A 16,895-nucleotide genomic window follows, 5' to 3' on the forward strand; every position below is an offset into this window, starting at 1 on the left:
GGCATCTTTCCTCAGCCAGCAGAATAGGAAGAGTTCAGAGCAAGACCCCAGTTCTGTGTGTTCCTGCCCCAGGCACTTTCTTATATGGTAGAAAATAGTGAAGGCAGAGGACCTTTCCTCACTCTGGTCTGAAGGCCAATCTTATCAGGCCACACCAGTGACACAGGCAAAATTTAAGGAGGAAACCATCATTCTGTTACTTATGACACATGTGGGCAAAGGTGAAACCAGACATGTAAAATGAGAAAATACAAACTGGAAGTGAGCAATTGTCTTCCAGCCAGCAAGCAACTGAAAGTGAAAGGAGGCCTGTTGCTTTCAGGAAAATCTTAACTACAGGGTAGCTTTAACCATTTGTGCAGATTCTAGCCAGCATTTTTACAGGCCTTGCAACCATCTCAAAGGAAGAACACAAAAAGGTAACCTTTTAAATATAGTCACTGTGGCTTTTCTCTGTCCAACACAAGTTATTAATATCATAATCACAAGTGTGTGTGTGTGTGTGTGTGTGTGTGTGTGTGTGTGTGTGTGTGTGTGTTGGATTTCGCTTTCTTATAAAGCAGAGTCTGGTCAGGAGCTCACTTTTTTTGAATGTTGCTTGTTCTAATTCAACACTGCTTTTGATCACTACTAGCTTGTACTACTGCTTCAGTAGTAGTAGTGAAATCTCACAAGATATCCAATTAGGTACAAGGAAATATGTTTGTATAGATATTACCACACATTGCCTACAATCTTGCCTCACTTTTTCCCTCATGGTAATAGACTTGGCCACATTGGACCCCCTGGACCCATAAGCCTGGGTAACGTCCCCCTTCCCCCATGTTTGGTGCTGCCTGCAAGTAGAAAATGAGAGCTTGTTTTTAACTGACAGGAAGATTTTACCATGCTCAGAAATCTGATTTTGCACTTGCAGCTTGAAATGGCATTCATCCTACCATCTCATTCCCACTTTGTTCTATTTGGATGGGGCCACAGCTCAATGGTAGAGGACACTCGTTGCATGAAGAAGTCCCAGGCTCAGTTCCCAGCATCTTCCAGTTGGGGCTGTGAAAGATCCCTGAAACTCTGCCACCGTTAATCAATATAGACAAAACTGACCTAAGTCTGGCGTAGTATACAGCAGTTTCACATTATATGCTGCTGCAGGTGGCACCTCTGGTTCACTTGGTTGCTGAGTAAAATTACCTTGACTGATATTTAAGGACCTGCAAAAATAGCACCCCAAAATAACATTTGAAACTGCCTTGCAAGAACCCTTTTTGTGTGTGTCTTGAGTGTATCCCTACATCTAGTGCTAGGAATATTTATTTATTTATTTATTTATTTAACATAATTTTTAAACCACCCAAAACACAAGTTCTCTGGGCAGTTTACAAAGCAATAACAACAACCAATAAAAAGACTGACACATTTCAACAATTAAAATTTAAAAAGTTAAAACTATTAAATGTTGCCTTGTTTGTTATCAGCACAGTATCTCTTTTGGGCAGTTGAAAGGATAGCATGCTTTTGATGTGAATCCTTACCTGCCTACTAGGCTGTGTATTGTAATGTTTAAGGACTTTCTTGGCTTTACATTCATTGCATGCCTACTTAGAAGAAAGCACCATTGGTTTCAATCAGATCTTCTCTCAGATAAGTGTGTGCAGAATTGCAGCCTTAATTAAAAAGCTGTGCATTTTTTTGTTGTTCTATTGCTGCTGTTAACATGTCAAGGAAAATGGTCAGGGAAAGACATCTTCCCCAACTATTGTTGGTAGATATCAAGAGCAAATACAAGTCAACTGGAAAGTGCAGCTGCTAATTTACGCATGCAAATTATTTGCAGGTCAATTTACATAATATGCAAATTAGGCACCCAGATCTGGAGAGCCAGCATATGACAACACTAATTTATTTATTTATTTATTTATTTATTAGAAGCATTTAATATACCACCTACTCCAAAGACTCTGGGTGGTGTACAATGACATGTAAATAAGGTAACATTGAAAATTACAATCAAAAATTACATTAAACATTGCAAACTAAAATAGATAATGGAAAGGAAATAGAGTAAACTAATCCCATGGGACCCTCACTTGCCCTCTCAGGTGAAAGAGGCCATAGTTAATATTTTACAGGAGGAGAATGGATTCTGGAAAATAGTGATTCTCTTAAGATTGCACAATGAGTCCACAACAGAGAGTGTACAGAACAGGGAACATGAGGCAACGCCAGTATGGTCAAGAAGAGGTTCTTCCAGCCCAAAGTCACACTGTTCTCTGGACCACACTAGCTCCTCCTCCACACTTTCTCTGTGCTGGCCCATGTATAGTATTGTGTCCTACATGTGCCAGTTTTAACATTTCAGCAACGTCTTAACCATTTTAAAACTGTATCAAACAAATGTGGTGATGGTCATGACAAGTGGCTGAAAATAATAAATGCATAGCTGTAGTCCTGCAGTTCACATTTTGATTTTTTTTCAAATGGCAATATATTGCAGTAATATCTAAAAGAAAGGGATAGGAGAGGGGAGTAGTAGCTACTGTACTCTGTTAAGTATTTTATCATTCTGTTTACAGGGGAAAGGTTTTGCATCTAATCTAGCAAACCTGTTAAAATTCGGAGCTCTTCCAACAACTTTGGACAGAATGGGGGCTTTGAAGCAACTTAGCATTGTTGTCATTGTGCTATCCAGCCCTGCTCTCCCTGCCAGCATTTTCTTCCCCCTCCTCCCCCTCCCATATTTGTGTGTGTTCAGAGAGTCAGGCTTAGCCTGCTCATAAACTTCAGTTCCTGGGCGGGACCCCACACACACACACACACACAGCTGGATTTGAAACAGCTGGATCTGCCTCCCCTGCAATTTTAGCCAGGAGCCCCACAAGCTTTGGACTGGCTGGCGGAGGATGAACTGATCAGAACTGTGAAGCTGGGATTCGGTTGCTGGCAGGATCCAGAAAATGGGTTGCTGGAGGAGCCTCACGCGGATTCTGCTACTGCTGTTGTCGCTCTGTGAGTAAAGAAAAGGCTTCTGCTTAGACTGTGCAAAGTCAGAAGCGAGGGTTTCCCTCCCCACCGACCCCTCTCCCAACTCCTTTCCTCCTGCTGCTGCTGACTAGCTGGAGGATAGGAAATGCCTGGGAATTTGGTATAAAACTGTGGCAGTAACTCTCGCTTGAAACTCCAGTCTGTACTTTGTAATAGCAAACGGTAGATGTTCGCTTCGGTAGCTTCTCAGAGCTGCTTACAGTACAGACATCATAGTATTTGCAGTCACCAATGCATGCACAGGTCAATAATGTTGCATGAGGAAGTGTTGTTTGTTTTTGCATTTGTCTTATTTATATATACAGTATAAGTGTACTGACATGAGCTGAGATACATGGCTGAACGGTGTGATTTCTGGATGCTATGATTTCTGGAGGGTTTTAGGGCTGCAGTATCGCTCACTCTTGTCACCTTTGCACACGCTCATACAATATTAAGTGCAGAACTAATTAAACTGCTAAAGGTAAGAAAGGGAAAGAAGGCTCTCTGTAGCTACAGTTAGCTATTCTCAAGGCAGTTTGATGCAGAAGCAAAACATTCTTTGTTATATACTCTCTGTTGTTTATGTTTCTATAATGGTCTGCTAACACTGAAGATACAGCTCCCATGCCGGGGTTTGAAAATGTGTCCCACCATGCCGCAAATTATCTTGTTTTAGTCTTCATACTGCTTTATAATTGGAAAGGATAAACACAGATGCCATGTACAAGTCACTTGTTCTTCTCTTTCATATATATAGCATACAGCCTGCAGCATCTGCGTATATGTCTTTATATGGAATTTGTTTATTTTCCCGATACACACCATTTCCACTCAAAATGGATTCTGTGTAATTCAATGAAATTATTAGGGCATTTACAGATGGAGGATTTTCCTGGCACCCGTTTTGCCAATTCAATGCACTCAACACCTGCAAGCCATGCAGGACTAATGCTGGCAAACCCTGCACTGCTGGTCCCCATTCGTCCAATCCGCAGACCAGAGGTCAACATGGCAATGCTCAAATGACATACTACACTTCTGCTGTAATGTTGAATTGCACACCCAGAAGGGTGGCAAGCTATTGCATATATGAAGCTGTCCTTAAGACTGTAAATGGCCCTCATTCAGTATAGTCTACTGCAACTAGCAGCAGTGCTGGAGAGGCTTAGAGAGAGGTTTTCTCCAGCCTTGTTACATGATGAGATATTTTTAAGTGAAGACATCAGGACTGACCGTTCTGCATTCAAAGCATATGCGTTGCTTCTGAGCCCTTCCCCATAGAAAAAAATTCCACCAGCGCAAGAGAGGGTGGGAACTGGAAGCTACCTTAGAGAGACAAGAGTTTCCTTTATCGAAGGAAATTGTCTGTACGGAACTTCCTCTGTCGCCAGTTTGATGCTGAACCCGAAGGACAGGAAAGTGGCATGCAAAAAAGAAGAAAGCGGTGCCATGTCCTATGTGGTTTTGCCCAGCACCAGTTCTGTTGACTCCTCTATTTCCACAGTCTATTGTATGGGGATTGGATGCAATGAACCTATTTATCATATTTTATACTGCCTGATATGTACATCTCTAGGCGGTGGCATCTGTGTTTAGATTAAAACCTTGGGCACACACCATGCAAAGTGACACACTTTTAAATTCCATTGGTTTAAATGAGATAATTTAAGGACTTGCATAAATCTCCCCCAATGAATTAAATGAGATTTAAAGCACTTCCCTCGCGATGGATCATGCCCTCCAACATGGCTAACAGAGCAATCCAACACACCTATCAGGAATTAAGCGCACTTTGCTCAGTGGATCTCAGTGGATACTTCTGAGTAAATACGTTAGGGTTGCATTGTAAGTCTACTTTCAGGTCATGCCACTAACTAAATAGAAAAGGGATATTTAACTTGGCATTTTCTCCATTTAGTCATTTAGTCTGGGAGCTCCATTTTATGAGCAACAGAATTTCCCTTTGATTTCAGTGGTTCCATAGCTGATAGAAAACGGGAATGAAAATATACAATATGAAAGATAGGTGCAGTCAATTCACACACACACATAGACAACTAGCTAGTTAAAAAATATAAATACAGGTGGCCATCAGGGGTTCCATTCTTGCCTACAGGTGCGAATACGGAATCCACAAATAATGAAACTTTGAGTCAATGGAAATGCGGGGGTTAGATTCCTAACCCAAAAAAGAGGGCGGGGCAAAAGAAATAAGAGAAGGAAAAGACAGTATCTTATTGTCCAGCTCTCCAGCAATGCTCCCCCAAAAGCCCCCAAATGGTCAAATATTCACCAGTTTTTCTTAGAGAGGCACAAAATGGCTCTCTGCTGGAAAATGGCCAGAAATGATATGCGAAGTCATTTATGTGTCATTTTCAGCCACTTAAAACTGTGGATAATGAAACTGGGTATCTAAGACCCAGTTACGGATACACAAAACCACAGACATGCAGTCTGCAGATAACAAGGGCCACCTATAATTCACTTTTCAACATGTAATCTTTCACAATCCTTAATCTCTTCACACTCACAATAACTGGTCAAGAAGGACCCTGCGGTTTCTTCTTTGCAGACAGAGAATTGGTTCTGAGAAATTGCTTGCTAAAGTCACACACTGGCCGACATCCAGCACAAGGAACCGCACGTGAAACGAGCACTGTGGCGCCAGCACAAGAGGATGGCTTAGTTGCACTAAAAACTGGGGTTGTTCAAGAGCGCTGTTGCACTACAGCTCTCTAGCACAAAGGTTCCCACTGGAATAAATCAGGGGTGCCACAGTTTTGCAACACTAGTCTGGAGCACAAGCTCTAGACCTAGCACAACTAGCTAGTGCAACAGTTTTGTGCAAGCGTGAAGTCCTTCCCCAAGCGGTCCATTGCTCTGGATGTCAGCCAGTGACTCTGTGTCTGGGAGAGGATTTGAGCCCAGGTTTTTGACAGCCTAGTCCGGCATACTAGCCACAGTTCCACACATGCTAATACAATACAGAACAATTTTCCTCATGTTTGAAATGTCCTGAACATAGGTCACTGTTTCATGAAAGGATAAGAGGATATGTATCCAGCAAACATGTAGTCAGTTCAGACTTGTTCAAAGCATGGATACATACATAGAAGAAGCAATTGCAGAAGTTAGACCACTGAAGCCTTTGGTACTTTAATTTCTGTTATGCTTTTAATTTATGAATAGGCATCTTTCCAGGGGTTACTGGAAAATACTGTGGAATATTCTCACCAGATGCACAGGAAGATAGCTTGTGAGTTGCTTTCCCTCCACCACACATTCAATATTTTGTTTATCTTTCTTTCAGGATAGGATTACCAAAGTGAGACCCAGCCTTTTCTAAAGAAGTGCAGGCATTTCTCAGGAAAGGGTTTTGGGTAGCTTCCAAAAGGAAGGCTGGGGACTGTTAGGTGCACTTAACATGCTCAGTTGACACAGGGATTGCACCAATCCGCAGACTGCTTCTAGTCCAAATGGAGTGGCATGATTGGGGCAGATGCCCCAACTATTGTGGGTCAGAAACTAGGCTAATACTGCTAAAGCCCACTCGTTACCCGATCTCAGGTCTTTGTCCTGAGACATCAGTTTGGGAGGGCCCAGTCTCCAGAGCAGGAGCAATCAGTGGCGCTCTTTGGACTGGACTTCTGGACAGAGGTCCAGTCCCCCGCAGGCCCCGGGGGCCTCCAAATGCTGAGCATACAAAATGTGGCATCTCTCTGCAAGTCAGTGGGAAGTATCTTATTCAGAATCTATTCTAAAATAAAATTTAAAAGAGTTTCCCGCTTTCCCTGAGCATATTCTGGTCTAAAAATTAGTGCATTGCAGCTTATCTGACGGTGATGGCAGCGGTAGTGGTGGGGGGCAGGCAAAAGGCCTTTGTGTCCAGGTTCCAAAATTACCTAGGTGCACCTCTGGGAGCAACCTGTTTGGCAGAGTCCTAGTCTGGATCAGATGAAGATGCTCTGGATAAGGGCTGTCAGAGAGCCCTGGCAGAGTGCGGGGCCCGGGGCAGATCAGCCAGTGCAGGGCCTCCTACCAGTTAATTCTAATAGGGGTTAAAAGAGCGGGGCCCGGGGTGGTCACCCTGTTTGCCGTAAGGACAGTCCTGCTCTGGATTCTGTCTCTCTTGATGGTACTTTCCCATCATCACGTCCCAATAGTGTTGCCTGTTCAGCTCCAGCTATCCCTATTTTCTAGTGCAAGTTCCCTAATAAGCTTGGACACTTGCTAATAGAACCCAGGTGTTACAAGCCTCTCCCATTGTCATCTGTGAAAATTTTGGAGGGTCTGGTTCAGTAATCCAGACAAATGCAGTAGCAATGCTGTCATCACTAACATTACTACTTTGGGATTTTGGACCAAGAGTTTTTCAGTGGCGAAATGGACTGTAACAACATTATTTTAAGGCATTACTTTAAAGAATGTTTCACTCATCATTCTGAAAATGTTGCATTTTTCCCACTGGAAAAATTCCTTCCAAAAAAATCAAAAATATTTTCTCTGGGTCTGACTGACTAAGCACCATGGAAACCAATGAGACAAATTAGAAGTAAGTCCAATTGATTTCAGTAGGACTTCAGTGACATACTCACTATGTTCCCCTCTGTCCCCCCCCCCCCCTTTATCCACAGGGCTCCACCCCAGTACCAATGTTTTTTTGACATTCAGTAATTGATATCCTCATGACATCACCAGTGATAGTGTTTCCTTTCTGTCTAATGGCAATCATTGTCCACAGTTTTGGTTCAGACTTGAAGGTGGTCTATGGGTGTTACTCCATTGGTAGGCCACTCTTCCCCTTCCCTTTATGATGAATCTTTCATAGCGTGCACACTGGACATGACCATAAACCTACACTTGCTCTTGTTACTTGTGTTCTTAGCCTCTCCTTTCTTTCCTTTTCTCACCTACCATCATAGCTTGAGTTGCTAGACAACTGTAAATTGCTTCTGTTCTCTATCTCACTTTTAAACAAGAACAAAAAAACCCTTGCTTTTTACTAGGCAAAAGTGATTTATAGTTTTTGTTGCGACGATTTTTTAAAGATGCTGGTTTGGGGGTATATAAAAGCTTCCTGCAAAAAATAAATGAATGCAAAGTTTGCTAATCCATTAGAAACATTCACAATTTATTACTGCTTTAGAATACACTACATTAAAGTCAACAGTACTCTTGGGCACTGTATAGTACTTTTCTTATTGACTTTTAAGTATGTCAGAACTATTTTGCTATATTTTACATACATCTCACTATTACTATTATGCTGGAACAATAAATAAGAAATGTCTATCCAAATCAAAGATTAAATCACATTTTACAATAGGAATTGCTAAATGTGTGTTAAAATAAGACTATTTTAGTCTTATTTTAATGCATCATTTTGAAAATGGATGTTATATTTTCTGCCAACTTTTCATCTCTCAGGTTTGGCTCTGTCAACTTCCCCAGTAGAGAATCTGAGTTTCTTGACTTTTGTAAGTTTCATAAGCAAAGTTTTCAATAATATTTACTTATTCAGACTTTAATTAATGGGTGCTAATATTTGCATCTTTCCGTCTCTCAAGTAATGAATGATTCTAAGAACAAGCAACAACTCAAGATTGTTGAGGAGTGCCTACAAGCTGGACCAACATGCCAACTCTTTTTTTCCTGTACAGAATTTGAAAAACAAATTTATGGATGGCTTTTCTAAATGTTTTCAAACCAAGTTTGAAAAAGAAACTTATGGATGGCTTTTCTTTTCAGTTTGGATAAACTGGAAAGAAAAGCCATCCATAAGTTTCTTTTTCAAACTTGGTTTGAAAACATCTTCTTTTTCAAGCTCAGTTTTAAACTCAGTACATAGTTTGACTTTTGGTGAAACTCCTATGGCTTTCCATCCAGCAATAAGAGCCTGAAGCAAATAAACTTGATAGTGCTCAGTTATAATAATTATCAATATGTATTCAAAACAGGGATTTTTTAATAATACTGATGGGTGTTGAAAGTTTTGAAGCCATTTTGGCTCTAGAGTATTGCTGTGATGAAGAATATTGAGAGCCAGTTGGCTATCTAGAGTGTCAGACTAAGATTGAGGAGACCCAGATCCAAATGGTGCAAATTCAGTCATAAAGTGCATGGTGTGAGCCTGGGCCACTCACTAGCTCTCAGCCTAACCTCTACCTTACAGGGTGGTTGAGAGGATGAAATCGAGGGGTGGGGAAGAACCTGGCAGGCTGGCCTAAGCTCCTTGGAGGAAGAGTGGGATAGTAATGTAACTAAGCAAAGGCCAAAGGGTGTGATATAAATCGTGTAATACAGGAGTTCTCAAACTTAGCTCTCCAGATGTTGTTTGACTACAATTCCCATCATCCCCAGCCACAATGCCCAAAAGCCATTATGGCGTCAACATCTGGAGAGCCATGTTTGAGAACCCCTGCCGTAATAAATATTATTTCATATTTTCCATAGGAAAATGAAGACCAGATCACTGTATCCCACTGCCCTCAAAGAGCTGCTGCTTACCAACTCAGTGGGTTGTTTATACTGTACACCAGATGCATTTTTTAGCCCATATAGTCAGGACTGTTGAGGAAGCAGATTTTGTATTAACAATTCAGTCTTCATCTCAGTATAATTCTGTCAGCCTTTGAACTTATAAAAACTCATTAGCTTCAGTTTGGAATTGCTAATACAACATTTGTTTTCTCAAGAGCCAGGGCCCTTGGTAAAGAATTCTTCAGACTCTCTGAATACATCATATATATAAATAAATGTAGAGACTGTCATTCACAGAGCTCTTAGCAGCTGCTGCTGTTTCTTGTTTTGCTGGTGAGACAAGATATAAACATGTTAAAAGTAGCATGAACTTTCATCTTGATTTTTATTAAGTGTCATCTCACTGAAATTTCACAATATGTAAATCTCACAAGATCTAATTAAATCATTAGTTAGAAGACAAATACGTCAAGTTAATTATAAGGCCCATAAACAGTTGAAGAGCTTTAATATTGACTGAATGGGAAGATCAAATAAAACATGTTGGTTTTTGAATGGTGGCTATTGTCACACGACCAAAATGTGCGGTCTAACAGTACACTTCCCCAAAAAACAAACCAAGGCAAGTGGGACAAAATAAATTGTTTGTGATGCAAGTGAATAATGGAGGGAAGCTTACAAACATGGATATCATTAAAGAGCTGACAAATTTCCATTTCCTTGCAAAGTGTCACTTTAGAATTATACTTTGCATTTCTTTATTTAATTGCATCCAAAGATCTCCACGTGGTTTTGAAATATTAATGTTTGTTTCTTATTTACAGTAGATGAGGTGACTTTCACTGTAACCTTTTGCAGTTATAGGCTGCCTCTTGACATAATTCCTATGGGAGCACACACATGTAAGAGTTTCCATGTGATTGACTTCTTTGTATGTAATTGTGTGTAGCTATTCCGAAATAGCAGCAGATCATCAGATTCCTCCATGAGGAATCTTGTGTGTGCATCATCTAGACATTACAATCCATTTCAAATGTACAGTTACATGAGCTGTGAGCTATGGAAAGCCTTGAGCTTGTGTTCCCTCCTCTTTTATGCCTGGGAGTGGGTGTGATACTGAATGCTTCCATTTTTAGCCTACTTTCCAGTAGGCTTATGAGATCACCCGGCATTCTGTGTGTGTGTCTGTGTGTCCCCCCCGCTATCAACTCTGCAACGCCTGGACCAATATGAACCAAATCGGGTACAGTAGTAGGGATACATAGGGACACATCAACAGTGTAGTTTGTGATGATGTCATCCACCCCTATCAAAGATGGTGGATGCATAAGCTTTTAAGGCTAAAGTGAGCTAACTTGTGAACCACCTAACCGATTTGAACCAAATTTTCTACAGATATAGGGACACATAGGGATGTGCAAAGGGTGTGGTGTGTGATGATGTCATCCACTCCAAGATGGCAGCCGCGTGAACATCTAAGGCGCAAGCGGGCAAATTTGTGGACCATCTAACCAATTTAAACCAAATTAGGTACAGTTGCAGTAAGTGACACATAGGGACTCCTCAATGGCATAGTTTGTGATGATGTCGTCCACCCTGATCCAGGATGGCGGATGCGCAAACTTTTGAGGTGCAATTGGGCTAACTTGTGAACCGCCTAACCGATTTGAACCAAATTTGCTACAGATGTAGGGACACATAGGGATGCCCAAATGGCATGGTGTGTGATGTCATTCACTCCAATTCAAGATGGTGGCCACATGAACATCTGAGATGCAAGCAAGCTAATTTGTGGACTGCCTAACCTATTTGAACCAAATTGAGTACAGTTGCAGTGAGTGACTCACACAGACACCTCAGTGGCATAGCTCATGATGATGTCATCCAAGCTTATTCAAGATGGCAGACACAAACTTTCGAGGCACAAGTGGGTTAACTTGTGAACTGCTTAACCGATTTGAACCAAATTAGCTGCAGCTGTAGGGATACATAGGGACATCTCAACGGCCAAGATTGTGATGATATCATCCACCTAAATTCAAGATGGTGGACACGTAAACTTTGGAGGCACAAGTGCACTAACTTGTGGACAGTCTAACTGATTTGAACCAAATTTGCTACAGCTGAATGGACACACAGGGATGCCCCAATGGTGTAGTTTGTGATGATGTCACTCACCCCAATCCAAGATGGCAGATGCGTAAACTTTTGAGGCACAGGTGCACTAACTTGAGGACTGTCTAACTGATTTGAATCAAATTTGGAACAGCTGTAGTGAATGACACACAAGGTCATTCACTCAATGATGCAGTTTGTAATGATGACCTCCACCCTGATCCAAGATGGCAGACACATGAACATTTGAGGCGCAAGAGATCTAACTTGTTGACCTCAATTTGCACCAAATTTAGTCCAGATGTAGAGACGGTGAAAGGAAAGTAGGCTGATTAGTTCTTACTAGAACAACTTGATATTTTTGAACTAACCATGGTTTCTTGTCATGTCAGAACTCAGGAAACAGTGCTTTGTTCTAACTGTGGTTAAAACAAGCCAGGAATTCAAACCATAGACATAGTGGAAACCTTCGTTCTCCTTTCCTCATACATGAAGAATTGCTGCTGCTCATTCTCATAGCACTAAACCATGGTTAACTGTTATGTCTCAACCAGGCCTGCATTTTCATATCTGAATTGACTCAGAATGTGACTGTTTTCATGGCCACACTGGTGCCTTAAAATGTTTGGGTTTACTTTATATTGTAAATATAGCATTAAATTCACTAACTCTTTATTGTCACATTTGGGGTTACTTAATACTTTATATTCAAAGATTTTGGCAACACACTAGCTAGCCCTCTTAATGGTCAAATCACAGTTTATTTTAGGGATGTGCACGAAAAATTATCGGTGCCGGCAGGGGTAGGACTTTAAGGGCAGGGGAAAGTGTACTCACCCCCCCGCCGCGTTTCCCCCGCCAGCGCTCTCCGAATTTTAAGCCCCTTGGGGCGGCAGCGTTCCTCCCTGCTGCCCCGTTCCTCCCTGCCGCCCCGTTCCCCCCGTCGGCCGGAAGTGGCCGGAAGTCCCGAGCGCGCGTGCGCCCATCGTGCGCCCGCCCACCCACCGTGCACGCGCACGCGCGCACACGAAGGGCACATGCGCGCTCGGGACTTCCAGCCACTTCCGGCCGACGGGGGGAACGGGGCGGCATGGAGGAACGCTGCTGCCCCGAGGGGCTTAAAATTCGGAGAGCGCCGGCGGGGGAAACGCGGCGGGGTGTGTGTGAGTACACTCTCCCCCGCCCTTAAAGCCCTACCCCCGCCGGCGCCGAATCCGCCCCCACACCCGAAACGTTTCGGCAGCCTTTTCAATGGCCGCCGAAACATTTCGGGCACAAGCCTAGTTTAGTTTTTTAAAGTCATTCTTTTAAAACTGTCAGAGCTCTAAGACTTTCACCTTAGTTGCGTTATTTCTTTCAAATGGAATAGTTTCTTAAATATCCTCCTTGAAATTTCATAAATACTGGCTCTACCAAGGCTCTTCTCAAATGACAGAAGAACTAAAGGCCCATTCACATACTATATTCAGTGCTCATACGAGTGTACAGTGTACACAGGTACTGTCATCCACATGTTATGCTGAATGCAGGTACAGTAGTACACTTCCCATCTGTACCATGCATTTGAAAGGCCTGTATCTAGGTTCACTTTTAAAATGAATACAGGTACAGTGTGTTTGCATGAAGTAGGGTATATTTTTTGCACTGGCACTTTGCAGCCCCAAATTTATTTTTTATTGTTTTATTTTATTTTTACATTTATATCCTGCACTTCCTCCAAGGAGTCCAGAGTGGTGCACATGGTTACGTTTATCCTCACAACAACCCTGTGAGGTAGGTTAGGCTGAGAGAGATATGACTGGCCCAGGGTCACCCAGTAATTTTCATGGCTGAATGGGGGTTTGAACTCAGGTCTCCCTGGTCCTGGTCCAACACTCTAACCACTACACCACACTGGCTCTCAAATTAGCAGACTAGTTCAAATCAATGTGTAAAATATAGCACCCTATTAGCCCTTACTGTCCCCATTCCTCCAGACAAGGCAGTCATGCTGTCTGACAGGTCATCTGTCAGAGGGCCCAATGTTGAGTGGGAGATGAGGTATCCAGAAAGTAGTTAGGCTAGGAACTGGTCTATGGAAGCTTTTGATCCAACAGCTTCCAGGCTGTACAGGTGAAGCTACCCTAAACTAACTCAGATCATTGGTCCATCTAGGTCAGTATTGTTTACTCTGACTGGAAGTGAGTCTCGAGAGTTCTAGACAGGAACTTTCTCCAGTCCTACTTGGAGAAGCCAGCAATATAACATGAGACCTTCCACATATTTAGGCTTGCTGCTCTCTTGATTCTTGCAGTGGTGATTGGGGTTGGGCGGGGGCAGAGTTGGAAAGCAAGTCAATTTGGAGCACATTGGGTCCCGTGATTCTACAGGTTCCCTAGGTAGGATATCATTCTGGGACATGGTCTCAGAGGTTCTTTAAATGCCCTGTCTCCCCCTCATCCATGCTGGGGCTTATATGGGGGGCCCTGCTCTGATGAGGAGATCTTGTCTGACTCCGTCTCTAGTTGCTGGCAGATCCTGACACAGGGTTGCAGTCACAATGCAGCAGTACTGTGTGTCTAGTCATTATGCCTATTGATCCTATTCCCTCACTTAGACACCTCTCATTAACTCCTACTTGCCTCACTTGTGGTTCATCTGCCCATTTCACTAAGCTGCCTCCTTCTCTACTTATCCTTTCCTCAACTTCTCATTTCTTAATTGCCTACTTGGTTCCCCTTCCTTTGGCTACCTTGCCTCTGAACTGTCTGCCCATTAGTTCTTCCTCCTAGGATCTCTTCCCACAAAGGGTGCACCACAAAACTATGCCTGTCTCAAGTACTGCAGGCCTTAATCCCAGACTGACAACTTTTCTTGCCCTCACAGTATTTGTGAGCAGACTGGAAGCTTTGCTTCCTCAGCAATTGGAATGTGTATGAGCATTCTATTACATCAGGGTTTTTTTAAAATATAAAAAGGTGTCAAAAGTTTTCCTACCAGAAACATACAGAATGAACTGAAAACCACACAAAGAATACAGTATTTGGTGGGATATTATTTGAAATAAAAGAAAGAAGCACATGTTAAATGTACAGCTAGAAGATATGAAGGACTACTGTCTCAGAGTTTTGCAAATCCATTTATGGCCTGAAAACAAGCTGTTTGGAGTACTTTAAAACCCCTGCTAACTTGGCAAAGAGGCACCTTTTAACGTGGTGATTCTCTTTATTTAGCAGAAGGAGAGGAACTGGCCCTATTCACCCCCAGCACAGTACCTCCAGTGACTGTTGCTAGTGTCTATCTTATGTTTCTTTTTAGATTGTGAGCCCTTTGGGGACAGGGAGCCATCTTATTTATTTATTCTCTGCATAAACCGCCCTGAGCCATGTTTGGAAGGGTGGTATAGAAACCAACCAACCAAAATGACTGACGGACTAACAGAGGAAAAAGAAATGTGAACCAGTTAATCAATTATAGAGTATCTTTTGATACATCTCAGTTAGCTGAAAGATATATCCAGGTTAAAATTGTATCAGTTGGCCATTTTATGTGATGCAAGGAGATTGTTACTGAAACTGTGTGATTAAGAAAGAAGGGACATTAACCATTAATCCCCCCCCCTCACTTCTTGTTATTTATAGCCTTTTGCAGGCAGTGGATTCATCACTGCAATAAAAATAATAAAAAGGCTGAAAAAAATGCTTAGCTTAGTGGACCACAGAACTCTTTTGCTGAATTATAGCAGTTTCTTTTCTCTGACATCTCTTTGTTGGCTCATCAAAGTCCTTCTACCAGATGGTAAATAGAATGCCTGCCAGAAATTTTCAAACACTCCCCAGGAAGTTCATCTAAATCACCAGCAAACCATTTGCACTTAAAACAGAGCACAAACCCTGTGGCTCAAATGTGACACAGATAACATTTCTGCCATGTTTACTGTTCCAAGGATAACACTAGATTGCTTTACATTGCCCTTTTTGTTCCTTCCCATCTGCTTGGATAGATCTACAACTCTACAGGGAAAAGAAAGAATAGGAGACCTGCGTCTTCAGGACAGATCTATCACATAAAAGTCGAGACTTTTAGGATGCTGAATTTTGGACCCAATGCCAAATTCTATGCTTTTGTCGTGTGTGTGTGTGTGTGTGTGTGTGTGTGTGACTGTAGAATAGACACAGCCTCAACTGTAATGCCCCCACTGGCTGGCTCAGAAACACTTTCAAAACATATATCTACTACATTTGCCTCATATATTCATAGAAGATTATCAATATCTTTCTTATCCATGTGTGTTCTCTCGCACTCGTAATCACTCTTTTTCCATGGGAAACTATGATTCCCAGATAAGCCCCAGATTTCACACCAGAATATGGGGATAAACTGAGTGCAGTTGCTGCTAAGGAATGTTTGCATATCAAACACAGGTATGTGTCTGAGAGGGGGAACAGAAAAAAGTAGTACCCTTTTCTTTGACAAGAGCAGGACTCAGAAAGGATCTTCAAGCTCCTTTAATTGAAGCTCTCTTCAATTCTGTCTCAGCTTCACAAGAGGGAGAAGTGTCAGGCAGCACACCTCCCTCCCTCCTCATCATGTTTGGCTTGCTGATGCTTGGTAACATTTCCCTTGCTGTTGAACCTGGCTGCCAGGCTGAGGGAGGGGTGGGCTGAACTTGAGCACTAGCAAGCCAGTCAAGACAGAGGAAGAAGGGATGCTCCCCAACACCTCCTCCTCCTTGAGATGAGTCCTCTCTACAGATGCTGAGATGAGTCCTCTGATCAGGAGCCATCAGCTGGGGTTCAGCAAGATTGAAGGTGGCCCTTCCTGCTGCCTGCATGTGCGACACAACACTTCCGCATACTGCAAGCACATGTATGCCATCACTGACTTGCCTTTTCCAGGCAGCACCTACCTGTTGGGGCTGCTGGGCCCTGTCGCATGACATGATCGTGCTGTCTCATGTCAGCCCAAGAACAGGCCTGCCTTAAAGGGGCTGCCTGTTCTCTCTGGGATGGGCCAGCAAGGAAGCACTGGGCCTGAGTGAGTGGCCTGCAAAGAGCAGGCTGTTTTCCAGCCAACAGATCCCCCCTGCCTTATGGGCCCACCCAGGGGCATTTGTCTCCCCTGCCCCCCCCCCCATCAATTGCAGTTACATCCCTGGATCCAAAGCATTTGAAAGGCATCCAAGATATTTGAAAGTTCAGAAAGATTTGGAGTAGAGTGTTTAAAATGTTGTCACCATTATCAATCTGGAATGATGAGGTTTGTTTTCCTTAGAATTATGCCCACAAAAATATGTGGGT

The 16,895-nt window shown here is 42.6% G+C and overlaps 1 protein-coding gene across 17 annotated transcripts in view; it reads left to right on the forward strand.

The window, feature by feature from the left end:
- Window positions 1-16,895, forward strand: part of LOC128323669 (TGF-beta receptor type-2-like) — a 64,633-nt gene that overhangs the window by 16,866 nt on the left and 30,872 nt on the right. For all 17 annotated transcript variants that reach the window (XM_053247239.1, XM_053247254.1, XM_053247257.1 and 14 more), the window contains 2 exons: window positions 363-419; window positions 2,571-3,003. In XM_053247239.1, the coding sequence (XP_053103214.1) occupies window positions 2,952-3,003 (52 nt within the window). In that variant the 5' untranslated portion in view covers window positions 363-419; window positions 2,571-2,951. The remainder of the gene's footprint in view (window positions 1-362; window positions 420-2,570; window positions 3,004-16,895) is intronic.

The sequence above is a fragment of the Hemicordylus capensis genome, chromosome 1 (assembly GCF_027244095.1).
Source record: "Hemicordylus capensis ecotype Gifberg chromosome 1, rHemCap1.1.pri, whole genome shotgun sequence".
In the NCBI taxonomy this organism is placed as follows: domain Eukaryota; kingdom Metazoa; phylum Chordata; class Lepidosauria; order Squamata; family Cordylidae; genus Hemicordylus; species Hemicordylus capensis.